Source organism: Suncus etruscus, chromosome 6 (genome assembly GCF_024139225.1).
Source record: "Suncus etruscus isolate mSunEtr1 chromosome 6, mSunEtr1.pri.cur, whole genome shotgun sequence".
Lineage (NCBI taxonomy): Eukaryota > Metazoa > Chordata > Mammalia > Eulipotyphla > Soricidae > Suncus > Suncus etruscus.
In genome coordinates this window covers 16,144,189-16,160,643 of record NC_064853.1, presented here as the reverse complement: position 1 = coordinate 16,160,643, position 16,455 = coordinate 16,144,189, and the positions used below count along the sequence as shown (strand labels likewise).

The window sequence follows — 16,455 nt, the reverse complement described above, 5'->3', positions numbered from 1 at the left end:
CATGCAGGAGGTCATCGGTTCGAATCCCGGCGTCCCATATGGTCCCCGTGCCTGCCAGGAACAATTTCTGAGCCTGGAGCCAGGAATAATCTCTGAGCACTGCTGGGTGTGACCCAAAAACCACAAAAAAAAAAAAAAAAAAAAAAAAAGGAATACTAATACTAGATTAATTGGTGGTTTCCAAAGCCTTTCAGGAGTGATTTCTGAGTGTAGATCCAGGAGTAACCCCCGATTACTACCAGGTGTGGCCCAAACACCACCAAAAATTTTTTTTTGCTGCTTTCAGGGGCCAGAATATTTGCCTACCAATCAGCCAACTTAGGTTTGATCCCCAGCATCCCATAAAATCCCCTGTGCCTGCCAGGAGTAATTTTTGAGGTCAGAGCTAGGAAAAATGCCTGAGCATTACCAGTTGTGGCCCAAATATTTGCTACTTTCTCCTATAGTTGAGGTCAAATTTCTGTTGAGGTTTCATGTTATTTATCTTAGCAGAAGAGATCATATAATTTGGATGACGAGGCAGAAAATGTTGACTGGTTTCCCAGATGCCACAATTGGCCACTGACTGGTTGTCTGGGCAATATGTAACCTCCTGGGAGAAATGTTTGATTCTGGTGTGAGAGGGAGCAGTAAAGCTTTACTGGTTGCCCACTTCTTCCCTGCCTGACTGAAGCCCTGAGTAGCAGCCTCCAAAGTGAGGAGACCTGGAGGCTTAATGGGTGAAGAAGGAAGGAGACAGGGTACTTCATCTTCTACCTTGGCCTCTTTAGAATTTTCTAGGATGTTCTGGTGACTTCACTAAGTGAGGTGCTAAGAGCCAGTGGGAAGGGGGAAGAATGAGGAGTGCTTGGGCATGTCTGACACCAGCTTTCCTTCCAGGGGACTCCATGCAGCACTTCACACAGCGGCTTCCCACCTGCCATCACTCCCGTCCGCACCAGCCTGCAGAACCTGGTCAGCACCAAAAAAGCATCAGATCCATCCCCTCAAAATTCAGGTATTAGGGCTGGAGCTGTAGGGAGTTTGCACGTGGCCAACACAGGACAGACTCTGGTTCAAATCCTGGCATCCCATACAGTCCCCTGAGCCTCCCAGGAGCAACTTCTGAATGCAGACCCAGGAGTAACCCCTGAGTGCCACCGGGTGTGACCCAAATACAAAAACAAACAAAATTCAGGTATTACTTGGACACACCTTCAGCAAAACCATTTAATGCCTAGTCTAGTCTTTAAAATTTTTATTTTACTTTTTCTTTTTTTTTGTTTGTTTTTGTTTTTGTTTTTGTTTTTTGGGTCGCACCCAGTGTGCTCAGGGGTTACTCCTGGCTGTCTGCTCAGAAATAGCTCCTGGCACGCACGGGGGACCATATGGGACACCGGGATTCGAACCAACCACCTTTGGTCCTGGATCGGCTGCTTGCAAGGCAAATGCCGCTGTGCTATCTCTCCGGGCCCTTATTTTACTTTTTCTTTTTTTTTTTTTTTTTTTTGGGCCACACCCGTTTGATGCTCAGGGGTTACTCCTGGCTATGCGCTCAGAAATCGCTCCTGGCTTGGGGGGACCATATGGGACACCGGGGGATCGAACCGCGGTCCGTCCTACGCTAGCGCTTGCAAGGCAGACACCTTAACTCTAGCGCCACCTTCCCGGCCCCTATTTTACTTTTTCAAAAAGCAGTTTTTCCAGAAGCCAAAGAGATAGTTCATGGTTTATGGCACTTATTGCATGTGACTGAACCTGATTTGATTCCAGCATCATCATGGTCTCTGAGCACTGTTAGGTGTAACACTCCCTCCCCGCCCCCAAAAAAGAAAAAACATTTAGAGCTTCCAAAAACTAAAACTGAAAGTGCCATCCTTATAGGGCAGGGTGATGACCTAAGTGCCTTATCTGGCACACATACCTAGCAGAGATGGGGCCCAGAGTTTGATCCCTAGCATTGGGGTCCACCAGTTGTTGGCCCAAACCACCAGGCAAGAATCACCAGAGTGGACTCCATCAAAAGAAAAAAGAAGAAGAAAAGAAAAACATGGGAGGCTAGAAAGAGAGTTCAGGAGTTAAGACATTTGCTTTGCACAATTTTGCCATCACAGTTCAATCCCAGAGCCCACAAGAAATGATCCCTGAGCATAGAGTCAGAAGTGAGTCCTGAACTCTGCCCAGGCAGAAAAGCAACAAATTTTTCACCTTCAATAGCTCTCTGAACTTGGCTTCATAAGCTCCAAATGTTCTATAAAGGGAGCTGGAGTGATAGTACAGCAGATAAGGCACTTGTCTTGCACACGGTTGACCTAGGTTCAATCCCCAGAACCACAGCTCCTGCCTGCTCTAGTATTCTCTTGAAAAGCCCAAATTTCTTTCGGATGCCATGTTTATGGGACAGACAATGTTTGACACTGAGTATCTATTGCCAGAAGTTAATTGTATTGCCCCTTTCATTTATAGGCAGCGATACAGGACCAAGAACTGTTGAGATAATAAGGGTAAGACCATTAGTTTGCCTTTAACCTTCAATTTTTGTGTTAGAGTTACATAAAATGTCTGTGATCCTCATTTTTCAGTTTTCTTAGATTGTTAGCTTGTTCTTTTATATATATTTTTTGGTTTTGTTTTGGTTTTTGGGTCACACCCGGCAGTGCTCAGGGGTTACTCCTGGCTCTATGCTCAGAAATTGCCCCCAGCAGGCTTGGAAGACCATATGGGATGCAGGGATTCGAACCAACATCCTTCTGCATGCAAAGCGAATGCCTTGCCTCCATGCTATTGCTCCAGCCCTAGCTAGTTCTTTTATAGGATTAAGACAACTAGAACACTGAGAAAAATATGAGGTTCAAAAATGACCACCATGAATATTTTTAGATACACGTGTACATCAATTATATACTTACTGTTGTGTATGCTTGGGTTTATATTTTATAAAACAAAAAATGGAGGGGCTGGAGAAGTAGCATGGAGGTAGGGCATTTACCTTGCATGCAGAAGGACAGTGGTTTGAATCCAGGCATGCCATATGGTCCCCCGAGCCTGCCAGGAGCGATTTCTGAGCTTAGAGCCAGGAGTAACCCTTGAGAGCTGCTGGGTGTGACTGAAAAACCTAAGGAAAAAAAAAATTGGTTTTGTTCCTTGTAGTTTGGCTCTTTGCTTTAGGATTGAGTTTGCTTTTGTTATTGGTTAGTTTTGGGTTGTTTTGTTTTGGTTTATTTTGGTTTGGTTTGTGTTTTTGGACCACACCCGGCAGCGCTCAGGGGTTACTCCTCGCTCTGTGCTCAGAAATTGCTCCTGGCAGGCTTGGGGAACTATATGGGATGCTGGGAATCAAAACACAGGTCTGTTATGGGTCAGCTCATGGAAGGCAAACGCCCTACCACTGTGCTATTGTTCTGGCCTCTAATTTTGTTATTGTTATTGTCCTTTTTCTATAGAGTGGGGATTGAATTCAGAACCTCCCAAGTGAGGTATGCTCTCTGCAGAGCTACATTCCTTCTTTCTCAGAGAATTCTGTCACTAAACCCAACTACAATCACATTTGTAATCAAGGTGTTTAAATAAAAACATTAATAAAAAAGAAAAAAAGAAAAAAATTTGTGAACCCCCCCTCCCACAAAGAAGATCATATGGGGCAGAGCGATAGCGCAGTGGTAGGGCGTTTGCCTTGCATGCAACCAATCCAGAACAACCTTAGTTCAATCCCCTGTGTCCCATTATGATCCCCCAAAGCCAGGAGCAATTTCTGAGGGCATAGCCAGGAGTAACTCCTGAGCATCACTGGCTGTGGTCCAAAAACCAAAAAAAAAAAAAAATCATATAGGAAAGACTAGAGCAATAGAAAATGGCACAGCAGTAGGGCATTTGCCTTGCAAGTGTCCAACCCTGGACAGACCCCTGTGTGATCCCCAGCATCCCATATGGTTCCTTGAGCCTGCCAGGTGTGACTCAAAACAAAACAAACAAACAAAAAAACACAAAAGATATATAGGGTCAGAGAGATAGCACAGTGGTAGGGCATTTGCCTTACACATGGCTGACGCAGGATGGACCCAGGTTCGGTTACCACCATCCAGTATGGTCCCATGAGACTACTAGGAGTGATTTCTGAGCACAGAGCCAGGAATAACCCCCCCCCCCCCCCCGAGCACCACCATATGTGGCCCCAAAACAAAAATAAACAAATAATAACAGATCATATAAATGGACTGTGATTTTATTTTTGAATGGGAAAGTTTATTTTTTGGTTCCCAAACCCCACCAGGAGTAATTCCTGAATGCAGAGCCCAAGCATTGTTGAGTGCAGCCCGCTCCCAATTTTTTTTAATTAATGGCCACATCTGCTTTGGAATCAGCCTCTTGCCAGAGCAGGATACAGGGTTTGGGGTTGCTGCTATATTATTTTGCAGTAAGGAAGGGATGGGGCCACACGTACTGGTGGGTAGTGTCTATTCTTGGTTCTATGCTCACTCCTCTGCAAGGGAACCCTCTGTAAGTCAAGGATCAAGCTTGCTATGTGCAAGGCAAATGCCTTTACCCCTGTACTACCTCTCCAGCCCCTCTAGTTACTGCTTCCCCCATTGCCTTTTATCACACATACTCCTAGGCTGGGGCTCCTTGGCATTATCTCTGAATCTTTAGATCCAGTCTGGAAGGTAGGTGGTCAAAGTCTAGAGACTCTAAGAGGCAAAAAAAACTTCATGCCAACAACCAGCACTCCCAAACACTGGGGAGGTTGGGCTTTTGTTCAGCAGCTCCTGGGCGACACCAGGATAGCTGAGTCCATCCCTCCAAGTGTTCCTTTATCTTCTCTTTTAGGAGCTCAGCGATGCCCTTGGAATCAGTATTGCAGGAGGCAAAGGAAGCCCCTTAGGAGATATTCCTATATTTATTGCCATGATCCAGGCCAGTGGTGTGGCTGCTCGGACACAGAAGCTGAAAGTAAATAAGAGGGAATGGAGGGGGAGCTAACAGCATGGGGGGAAGCTAACAGCCTTTGGGGAAGGAGAAGAAGTGGCTGTTGCCTGGGACACCTTGTTCAAAGCTGAAATTCCAGCACCTGGACCCCTACACTAGGGACAGCATGCAAGGGAGAAAGGCCGGTAGCTATAATTCTGTGAGTCCCAAGCCTATAAAAATGTTATTGTTTTGTATCAACTCTCCTCCATCAAAGAAGAAATTGCGGCTCATTTGCAAAGCCTCCCAGCCCATGTGTGTGTGTGTGTGTGTGTGTGTGTGTGTGTGTCCCATCCCACCCAAAATTGATTTCCTCCCAAGCAAGGATTAAACCACACATGCCCCAAAGAGTCAATACCCTGACTGTTGGGTCCCCTATACACCCTCCATCCATCACTATCCAGCCCCATCCAGGGATGTTATTCAACACCTGACAATTTTTTCCTTCCTTTTTTCCTCACTGACCCTTAATTTCAACTTCTGTAGCAACATCAGGCAGACGCTACTTGGCTTCCACATGGAAGCTTTAGGGAGCCCTTCATATGTGTGCCCCCTCTCTTAACCATAAAGGGACACCCGAGGCACCATTACCAAAACACAAAGGTGGCCTGTGGTGCCTTTGCATCCTCCAAAGCTCACCCGCCTCTCGTTGCTTGGATTCGCCTGTGTTTGGGGAGGGCCCTCAGAATTCCTCCAGCTTAGGGAACACACACACACACACACACACACACACACACACACACACACACACACACACACACACACACACACACCGTGGAAACAAGGGCCCTTTCATAATAGCCACAAAGCAGGAGATGGATTCGCAGCGAATTTTAAGCATTCTTCGCAAATTTGATTTTTCCAAATGATGGTGATTTTCTACCACGTTTTGTCCCTCCAGGTTGGAGACCGGATTGTCAGCATTAATGGGCAACCTCTGGATGGGCTGACTCACACCGACGTGGTTAATGTGCTGAAAAATGCATACGGGCGCATTATCCTACAGGTACTGGGTCCCCGGGCCTGCAGCTGCGGTGGGCAGATAAGTGGCTGCGGAAAAGATTGAGCATCGCTGGCAGGAGATCCCCGAGCCCAGCAGGGTGTGGGCTGATGGGAATTATGCAGGTGGAAAGCAAGAAATTGTTTGGTGTTTTCTTTTTTTAATTCAGAAATTCTTTAGTGCCACCCGTGCAGTTAAGGGAGGAGAATTATAGGGAAAAGCAAAAGGGGAGGGAAATGACTCTGTGCTGCCCAAGATAAATTCACAAGGCTTTTGGTTTCTAGAGGTCTTTTGTAAAGCAAAGTTTGAAAAGCATAGGGGGTGATCTCTTTTTTTAGACAGGGAGGGTTAGTGTCTCCTAGCAAGGAAGATTCAGGGAGCTTCCTTTTTGGTTGTGCTGTATTGCAAACATCAGTAAAGGCATGTTAGACAGCCATAGTGGTGCCCAAGAGGATTGTCCAGAGGTACAGGTGAAGAAAACACCAAAAGGGCCTGGGAGATAGTAAAGTAGATCGGGTGCTTGCCTTGCACACAGCTGATCTGGGTTTCGTCCTCAATATCCCATACAGCATAGCCAGGAGTGCAGAGCCAAGCATAAAATCTCCTTAGCATCACTGGGTGTGTCCCCAAACAAAAGAAAACCAGAAAACATCAAGTTTGCTGAGAAAGAGTTGATTTATGTTCTCAACAGATTGGAGGTCTCTGAGATCTGATATCTTGTGATTTTCTGAATGAGGTTTTATGAATGAGTTCCCCCTACTTTTTGTGAATGAGTTAGTCCCTACTCCCAATATGTTGTTTTGTTGGGTTTGGGGTCATGCCTGTCAGTGCTCAGGGTTTACTCTTGGCTCTGAGCTCCAGAATCACTCCCATGGGGCTGCGAGACCATCTGGGAGGGTGGGAATCAAAGCCCTGTTGGCCAGACACAAGGGAAGGTAACTACTGCACTATCTCTCTAGCCATAACTGAATGTATTCTGATAATCACCCTTATATCCAGTACTGGAACAACTTGGCTAGTAGGGAGAAGAATGGGACCTACCATGCAGCACCTCAGAGCAGGACTTCTTGAAATTTTTCTATTCATAACCCCCTTTTATCTGATGGGTTTTATTATTTTGGGGAGGCACACCTGGGTGTGCTCAAGGAATCATATAGGATGATGTGGATTGAACCAGATTAACCATGTGTAAGGCAAATGCCCTAATGCATGAGAATCTATTTATGTGAACCCAAGCATACAGATAAGCAAGATAGGTATATCAATCAATCATTTAGTAATAATAAAACCAGGTAAAAATTATTTTAAAGAATATTTTCTAGCTTTTGATAACATATGGGGTCACAAACCATACTTTAAGATGCTAGGCCTTGGGGCCGGCGAGGTGGCACTAGAGGTAAAGTGTCTGCCTTGCAAGTGCTAGCCAAGATAGGACCGCTGTTCTATCCCCCAGCGTCCCATATGGTCCCCTCAATCCAGGGGCAATTTCTGAGCACTTAGCCAGGAGTAACCACTGAGCATCAAACAGGTATGGCCGGAAAAAAAAAAAAAGATGCTAGGCCTTGGATCACAGAGATAGTACAGTAGGGATTAAGGTGCTTGCCCTACATGTAACAGATTCCAGTTCAATCCCTGATATTATATATGAGTTACCTCAGCACAGAGTCAATTTTACCCATACCCCTGAGCTAGGAGTAGCCCATTGTCCAAAACTCTCCTCCACCCACTGATAAAAATTCACTAGACTTTGGGTTGAGAGATACCTTAATGGGCAAGAGAGAACATACTTTGCATGTCTGCATACAGGAAGTCTACATTTAGTCACTGGCTCTGCATGATCCCTGACCATTGCTGAGGATGACCCTCAACACCAAACAAGTAGTATACCTCTGCCTGCCCCAGAACTGTCAGGTGTGGTCACAAACCAAGAAACTAGGCCTTAGAGCAGTCTAGCCAGTCTCTCCTCACCATTCTAGCCTTAAAATAATGTTCTGACTTAAAAATCGCATAATCATGTTTGCTAGGGTTGTATCAATAGCACTGAGGATAGGGCACATGCACACGGCCAACCCAGGTTCAACCCCCAGCATCCTGGGGCTAGAGCGATAGCACAGTGGTAGGGCATTTGCCTTGCAAGTGGCAGACACGTACGGACCCAGGTTCGATTCCCAGCATCCCACATGGTCCCTTGAGCCTGCCAAGAGTGATTTCTGAGTGCAGAGTCATGAGTAACTCCTGATGCCACCAGGTATGGCCCCAAAACAAAACAAACAAACAAACAAAAACAATCCCCAGCATCCCATATGGCCCCTGAGCCCACCATGTTTGTTGGGCTAAACCTGGTGGTGCTAGGTATTACCCTTAGCTCTGTGCTTAGCAGTCACTCATAGGGCTCTATCTAGGGTCTGTTCAGAGCCAGGAATGGAGCCTATGCTTCCCACATGCAAAACAAGCACTCCAGTCCCTTGATCCCTCTCTCCAGTCCTAAAAATCTCCTTTCTCCATGGTCTTACTCTGAAGTAGCTAAGTTTAAAATGTTTTAAATGACCTAAACTGGAAAAGAGGTTTAGTCAAGAATCAGGAGACTACTGTCACTGTTTTCAAGAGCAAGTATAGGCATAGCAGCATACTATACAGTGATTTGGATCCCTGCATTTGTGCAGAATGGACACCAAAGCCTCTAAGGACCACAGTGTGGTCTTCCCCCACTTCTCATCTTACAGAGGAAACTGACCCTGTTACTCCTTGGGCCTCCCTCAAATGTTATTCTTTAATGGAAATATTAAGAGTAATGAAATTTATTGTGATCTTGGCAGTTAAAAGCTACACAATTATGAGTATAGAAACTGATAAAAGCTTTGGTCACAAAATACAGGAAACTCATATGTCCCATGTCAAATGTTTTTCAGTTGGTTTGTTTTTATGAAAACATTAAAATGTGCATGTAGTCAGGGCCGGAGAGATAGCATGGCATTTGCCTTTCATGCAGAAGGATAGTGGTTCGAATCCCAGCATCCTATATGGTCCCCTGTGCCTGCCAGGGGCAATTTCTGAGTCTAGAGTCAGGAGCAACCCCTGAGCACTGCCGGGTGTGACCCAAAAACAAAACAAAACAAAAAAATGTGCATGTAGTCTCAGCAAGACATTATCACAGCTGACTTGCTGCTGGTGTCTTTACTAGAAGGAAGGCCAACCCATTGGCAGAGGCTAAGGTGGGCTGGACCATGTGCCTAAAGAGACAAAGACTTCTTGCTCATGGATTCTATAAGCAGTCAGCAACTGCTGATGGTCTAGGTCAGTACACTGGGTGAGGAGTTGAGATCACCATTGCTTCAGGAAGCTTTGCTCCTGAGTTTATTTTGCCATCTCTAGGTCCAGCAAATGGGTAGAGAGTTCATTTTGGAATCACACCTGGCTCTGCAAATCATGGATCATTCCTGATAGGACTCAGGAGACCATGTGGTGCTGAGGATTGAATCTGTCATGCAAGACAAGTGCCTTACCCACTGTACCAACTCTCTGGCCCACTCCTACTGTTTTCAAGATAATAGAGAGGAAATAGTAACTTACTTGTGAACCCAAGATTGAAAATTGAAGAAGGGGGCCGGGCGGTGGCGCTGGAGGTAAGGTGCCTGCCTTGCCTGCGCTAGCCTAGGACGGACCGCGGTTCGATCCCCCGGCATCCCATATGGTCCCCCAAGAAGCCAGGAGCAACTTCTGAGCGCATAGCCAGGAGTAACCCCTGAGCGTCACAGGGTGCGGCCCAAAAACAAAAAAAAAAAAAAAAGAAAATTGAAGAGGACAAAGAATTCATCAGTTTCATTCAGGAGATCCAACAGGAATAATAAGAATTATATACACTCTCTTACACACACACACACAGAGAGAGAGAGAGAGAGAGAGAGAGAGAGAGAGAGAGAGAGAGAGAGAGAGACCCCCATTGTGAAATTTAGTTTAGCTTTCATCTATAAGCAGGAGACTAAATAGGAATAATACCTGCTGATAGATATTCTAGGGCCAAGTGTGGACCAAAGACGAAAAAGTTTCAAACTTAATTTTAGTATCAGTTTGCCTTGCAAGCAGCCGATCCAGGACCAAAGGTGGTTGGTTCGAATCCCGGTGTCCCATATGGTCCCCCGTGCCTGCCAGGAGCTATTTCTGAGCAGACAGCCAGGAGTAACCCCTGAGCACCGCCGGGTGTGGCCCAAAAACCAAAAAAAAGAAAAACAAAAACCCAAAACATTATTTCCCTATAAGAACATGGGCTTGAAAGGACTAGAATACATGGTCAGGCAATGGCCTCACCTGCAGCTCATCCCCCACAACCACAACTACTCCCCAGACCACCGCCATGTTCACTCTGGAGCACTCAGGAATAGCACTGCCCAGTGAAGCCCAAAGCCTCAATCAAATCAGATCAAATCTTCAAAACAGAATGAAATGGTTTTCCAGGTAGCAGCTGAGATATCTGATTTTCTCCTGTGTGATTTCCAAGTAATTAGCTTTCCAAATGCTTTGCTCCATCTTATTAACCCTTAAACATTTGCTACACCAAAGCATTATATATTTGGGTAAAGATGAGATTTGGTTTTTGGGTCACACCTGGCAGAGTAACTCAGTTACTCCTGGCTCTGTGCTCAGAAATTGCTCCTGGCTGGCTCAGGAGACCAGATGGGATGCCAGAATTCGAACCACCGACCGTCCTGGATCAGCCAATGCAAAGCAAATGCCCTACCACTGTGCAATCTCTCCGGACCCAATGTTATATACTTAAACAGACAGTAAATAAGTATATCCAGGTTTTGCTAGAATCATTTTGTAGCATTGGGAATCAGAGAGCAGAGCTACCAGGATGGAACCTGCAGTGTCTGAATTCTTTCCCCAAGGCCCTTGTTGTCTCTGTCTCTGTTCCTGAAGTCAACACTGGGACTGCTAGTCTTTTTTTTTTTTTTTTTTTGATATTACAAGACAAGGGGCCTCCCAAATTCCCAAATCTAAGAACCAATCTTGTTCTTTTCAAGGATCAGCAGCCCAGGAAAGCTCTGAGGAGCTCATGCTTTTTATAAAATGAAACATCCTGTTCCTCTCGAAAATACATTGACTTCTGAATGTTTCAAAATACATGCTTCAGTGCCTCTTCATGCTTCATGCACAGCTTTCATTCTATGGTCTGTGCAACAAAGACATGCATTATGTTACTCTATTAGCAAGTTTATCAGGGCCAGATAAACAGGGCGCAGTGGATAGAGCCAGATAAAATCAGGGCACAGCGGGTAAGGCATTTGCCTTGCATGTAGTTTACCCAGGCTTGATCCCCAGCATCCCATATGGTCTCCTGAGCCATGCCAGGAGTGAGTCCTTAGCACAGGTATGGCCCAAATAAAACATTTTTTTAAATCAGGAAGTGTACCAACAGTAAAACTGGAGGGGGGTGGGATGAAGAGATAGCACAGTGGTAAGGCATTTACCTTGCAAGCAGTCGATCCAGGATGGATGGTGGCTCAAATCCAGCATCCCATATGGTCCCCCGTATCTGCCAGGAGCGATTTCTGAGAGCAGAGCCAGGAGTAACCCTGAGCTGGGTGTGACCCAAAAACCCACCCCACCCCCCCAAAAAAAAACCCTGTGGAAAATAATGATTAAGGGAAAGCGCTATGGAAGAAAATGACAACAGAAAGGTCATTGCAACATAGAATAAGCTTTAATAGCAATGGGGAGGACACAGGAGTAGGAGTAGGGAAGGTAGAATCTGAGGATGCAGAGCTCAGAGAGGGAACATTACATCTAAGACCTTAGGGGTAGGTGGGGGGAACACTGAATCAGGGGTGGCATCAGTAGGTGGGGGGAACACTGAGTCAGGAGTGGAAGCTGTAGGTGGGGGAAACACTGAATCAGGGGTGGTGGCTGTAGGAGGAGGGAACACTGAGTTAGGGGTGGCAGGTGTTGGAGGGGGGAACACACTGATCGGTTCTCCCCCATCAGATTCCACGTTGGTTGCTTTGGGCTCAGAGGCATCATCTACAGCCTCTGTTGTAGGACTGCGCACCCCCTCAGGCACTCCACAAGTCTCTTTCTCCTTGTGGGACACCATCTCTTCATTTTCCTCCTTCACTCCAGTGGCCTGTGATCCAGTGGGCTCCCTCTCCACCTTCACTTCCGGGGTGTTGACCTCCACTTCTGCTTCCAGTGCCTCCATGGTGGTCGCCATTTTTGAAGGATTAGCTTCCATTCTCCTGGTTCAACTTTCTTCCCCCGCAGTCTTTCTGGTCTTTTCAGATGGGCACTCTGAGCCTAATAAGAATTAGGGAGATGTGAGGGGAATAGAAGGATTTTTCTTTAAATGCCTGGTGAGAGTTTTAGCAGGCACCACCAGGGCCTGTGCTGTGACCCAATGGAAGAGCCCAAGCAGGACTCCAATCCCCATCACCACTCCTGTGTCACCATTGTACCCAAACCCAGGGTCCCAGACCCACACTTATTGACAGTGAAAGGCAAGGGATCAAGACACCCCCAACCCTGTCCTGGGGCCAGATGAATAGCACAGAGGGTATGGCTTTGGCCTTGCACTCAGCTGACTTAGGTTCAAATCCCCAACATCCCATTGGGTGTACCCCAAAGAACAAAACAACAACAAAAAAATGACACCCCCTGCCCTGATGTCCAAAGCTTAGTGCTATGTACAAGCTAATAGACATTTTCTTTTTTTCCTTTTTTGGGGGGGAAGTGGGGTACACATAGTGGACTCAAGGATTACTCCCGGCAGACAAGGGGACCATATGGGATATCAGTATTCGAACCACCATCTGTCCTGGATCAGCTAGGTGCAAAGCAAACTCCCTACTGCAGTGCTATCTCTTCCTCCCCAGACACAGACATTTTACACCAGGGTGGAGAGCATGGATACGTTCAGCCGGTTTAATGTTTGCAAAGCATGTGTTTCATGTGGGAGGCCCGGACTCCATCCCAGGTATTACTGGTCCCTTAAGCATTGCTAGAGCACAGAGCTGCAAAAGTACCAGTTACATGGTTCCCCCCAAGCCAGGATTTTTGAGCACATAGCCAAGAGTAACCCCTGAGTGTCACCGGGTATGGCCCAAAAAAGAAAACAAACAAACAAACAAAAAAAGTACCAGTTACCACTAGCTAGAGCCCAGTGCAAAACAAACCAAAAATAAGTTTGTCAGGAGAGCGAAGAGATAGCATGAAGGTAAGGCGTTTGCTTTGTGTGCAGAAGGATGGTGGTTCGAATCCCAGCATCCCATATGGTTGCGAGCCTGCCAGGAGTGATTTCTGAACCTAAAGCCAGGAGTAACCCTGAGTGCTGCCGGGTGTGACCCAAAAACTAAAAAAAGGGCCCGGAGAGATAGCACAGTGGTGTTTGCCTTGCAAGCAGCCGATCCAGGACCAAAGGTGGTTGGTTTGAATCCTGGTGTCCCATATGGTCCCCGTGCCTGCCAGGAGCTATTTCTGAGCAGATAGCCAGGAGTAACCCCTGAGCACCGCCAGGTGTGACCCAAAAAAACAAAAAAACAAAAACAAACAAAAAAAAAAAACACTAAAGGATTGGTCCGGAAAGATAGCACAGCTTTAGGGCGTTGCAATCAACTGACCCAAGATAGACAGTGGTTCGAATCCCGGCATCCCATATAGTCCCCCATGCCTGCCGGAGAGATTTCTGAGCGCAGAGCCAGAGTAACCCTTGAGCACCGCCGGGTATGACCCCCAAAACAAAATAAATGATCTAAAGGGGAGCCGGAGCAATGGCACAGGGTGGAGAGCGGTTCAATCCCCCAGCCAGAGTAACCCCTGAGCGCCACCGGGTATGACCCCAAAACAAAACAAAAAATATGTAAAGGATGGAAAGGAGCCACAGCGATAGCGTAGGGGTAAGGCATTTGCCTTGCACTCAGCCACCAACCCCATACGGACTCAGGTTTGATTCCCCGCATTCCATATAGTCCCCCGAGCCTGCCAGGAGCGACTCCGAAGCGCAGAGCCAAGAGTAACCTCCGCGCGCGCCCGCGGGTGTGATCCAAAAACAAACCAAAGGAAAAAAGTTTGTTTCCAGGGCCGGAGCGATAACGTATCGGTAGGGCGTTTGCCTTGAAAGCTGCCAACCCTAGACGGACTCCGGTTGGATTCCCGGGCTCCGATATGGTCCCCCGAGCTTGCCATGTGCGCCTTCTGAGCGCAGAGCCAGGAGTAATTCCTGAGCACTGCCGGGAGTGACCCGAACACTAATAATAATAATAATAATAATAGATGGAAGAGAAAGTGATTCTACAATTGGAGTTTGTGATTTGCATGTGGGAGCGCTGGCGTTGACCCCCCAAAAGCACCAGACCTAGAATAGTGTCCAAACACAGCAGACGTAACCCACCTCAAAAGGAAAAGGAGGGCCAGAGCAATAGTATAGCTAATTGGGCATTTTCTTTGCACGCAGCTGACCCAATTCAATCCCCGGCATCCCCTGTGGTCCCCTGAGCTGGCCGATATTCCTAAATGCAGGGCCAAGAATAACCTTACCTCAGTGCCACCTGGTGTAGCCCAACAAAACAAAACAAAACAAAACAAAAAGGTTAAAAAAGAAATTACTCCTGGCAGGTTTCAGAGACCATATGGGATGCCAGGGCTAGCACAGCGGAAGGGTGTTTGCCTTGCATGTAGCCATTCCAGGGCCCACGATGGTTCGAATTCCAGCATCTCATATGGTTCCCTGTGCCCGCCAGGAGCGACTTCTGAGTGCAGAGCCAAGAGTAACCTCCGCGCGCGCGCGCTGGCGGGTGTGATCCAAAAACAAACCAAAGAAAAAGGTTTGTTTCCAGGGCTGGAGCGATAACGTATCGGTAGGGCGTTTGCCTTGAATGCTGCCAACCCTGGACGGACTCCGATTGGATTCCTGGCCCTCCGATATGGTCCCCCGAGCTTGCCAGGAACAATTTCTGAACACAGAGCCAGGAGTAACCCCTGCGCACTGCCACCGGGTGTTACAAAGAAAATTTGTTTCTGGGTCACAACCGGGAACCGTATGTAGTGCTGAGAATCAAACTAGGATCTGCCATGTGCAAGACCCCTTGACTCATTTCTTATCATCTGGTGCCCCAGTTAGGGAATCTATGGGGAAAATGCCTACCTTGAAGTCTGGGACCACAGTTCAATTCTCACATTCCGTATGAGTCCCCAGTATCTGGCCTTTGAAATCCCCGATACACACTTGGGGCCTATCACAAAATGGCACAAAAACATATAGGAAATGTCTATAGGGCCCAAGGAATCACAGAGAAGTCAGGGCACATGCCTTGCAAAAACAAGACCCCAAGTTTGAATACCAGCCTCACATGATCTCCAAGCACCGCAGGGTCTGGTCCTGAAGCCCCAGGCTACAAACTATCCCCAGGCCTAGACCTCCCGGGCTCCCCGGCTCACCTCAGCGCTGTTCTGCCTCCGTGGTGTCAGCTTCTAGTGGACGAGCAGTTCAGACTACAGTCACACTTGAATCCACATCTTGAGCTGTGGAATATATACACTCTGGAGACCAGATTATCCCCTGAGCAGAAATCATCTCTGGGATGTCCAATCAGGCCCAAGATCCAGGATGACGATGGTGAATGCAAATGTCATAAGGAGCCTATGAAGCCAATCTTCGTAAAGTGTTACCTATCCTTGACTCCCTACAGGATGTAGGGAAAGTCCCCACCTGCTCCAGCCAGCCCCGTGGGGTTTCAATCCTATAGAAAAAGGTGGGTCTGGGCCGGAGAGATAGCATGGAGGTAAGGCGTTTGCCTTTCATGCAGGAGGTCATCGGTTCAAATCCCGGCACCCCATATGGTCCCCTGTGCCTGCCAGGAGCAATTTCTGAGCCTGGAGCCAGAAATGGCCCCTGAGCGCTGCCGGGTGTGACCCAAAAACCACAAAAAAAAAAAAAAAAGAAAAAAAAAAAAAAGAAAAAGGTGGGTCTGAGGATGCTGGGTGGGGCAAGGCCTGCTTTGCCGACAGCATGCTTTGCGACAGGAGCTTGGCTCCTGCTGCATGGAGCCTCGTGTTCCCCTGAACATTGCCTAGTACAGCCAAAAAACAAGGCTTAAAAGGATCCTAAGGGGTCCAGAGTGATTTTACGGTGTGTAGGACATTTTGCCTTGCATGCAGTCAACCAGGGTTTGATCCCCAGAATCCCGTAAGGTCCCCCAAGCACTGCCAGGGATCCCAGACTTCAAGGTAGGCATTTTCCCATAGATTCCCTAACTGGGGCACCAGGTGATAAGAAATGAGTCAAGGGGTCTTGCACATGGCAGATCCTAGTTTGATTCTCAGCATACGGTCCCCGGTTGTGACCCAGAAACAAATTTTCTTTGTAACACCCGGTGGCAGTGCACAGGGGTTACTCCTGGCTCTGTGTTCAGAAATTGTTCCTGGCAAGCTTGGGGGACCATACCGGCTGAGCGCTGAGCCAGCATTGCCCAGTGTGGCCCAAAAAATAAAATTAAATATAAGGATGCTATGTATGTCTCTATGAC

General features: G+C 47.2%; 1 protein-coding gene across 1 annotated transcript in view; it reads left to right on the top strand.

The window, feature by feature from the left end:
• The window catches only part of PATJ (PATJ crumbs cell polarity complex component), a 367,443-nt gene that overhangs the window by 336,991 nt on the left and 13,997 nt on the right, over window positions 1–16,455 (top strand). Inside the window, exons 40-43 of the mRNA XM_049774382.1 lie at window positions 880–997; window positions 2,446–2,483; window positions 4,804–4,926; window positions 5,843–5,947. Coding sequence (XP_049630339.1) covers window positions 880–997; window positions 2,446–2,483; window positions 4,804–4,926; window positions 5,843–5,947 — 384 coding nt within the window. The remainder of the gene's footprint in view (window positions 1–879; window positions 998–2,445; window positions 2,484–4,803; window positions 4,927–5,842; window positions 5,948–16,455) is intronic.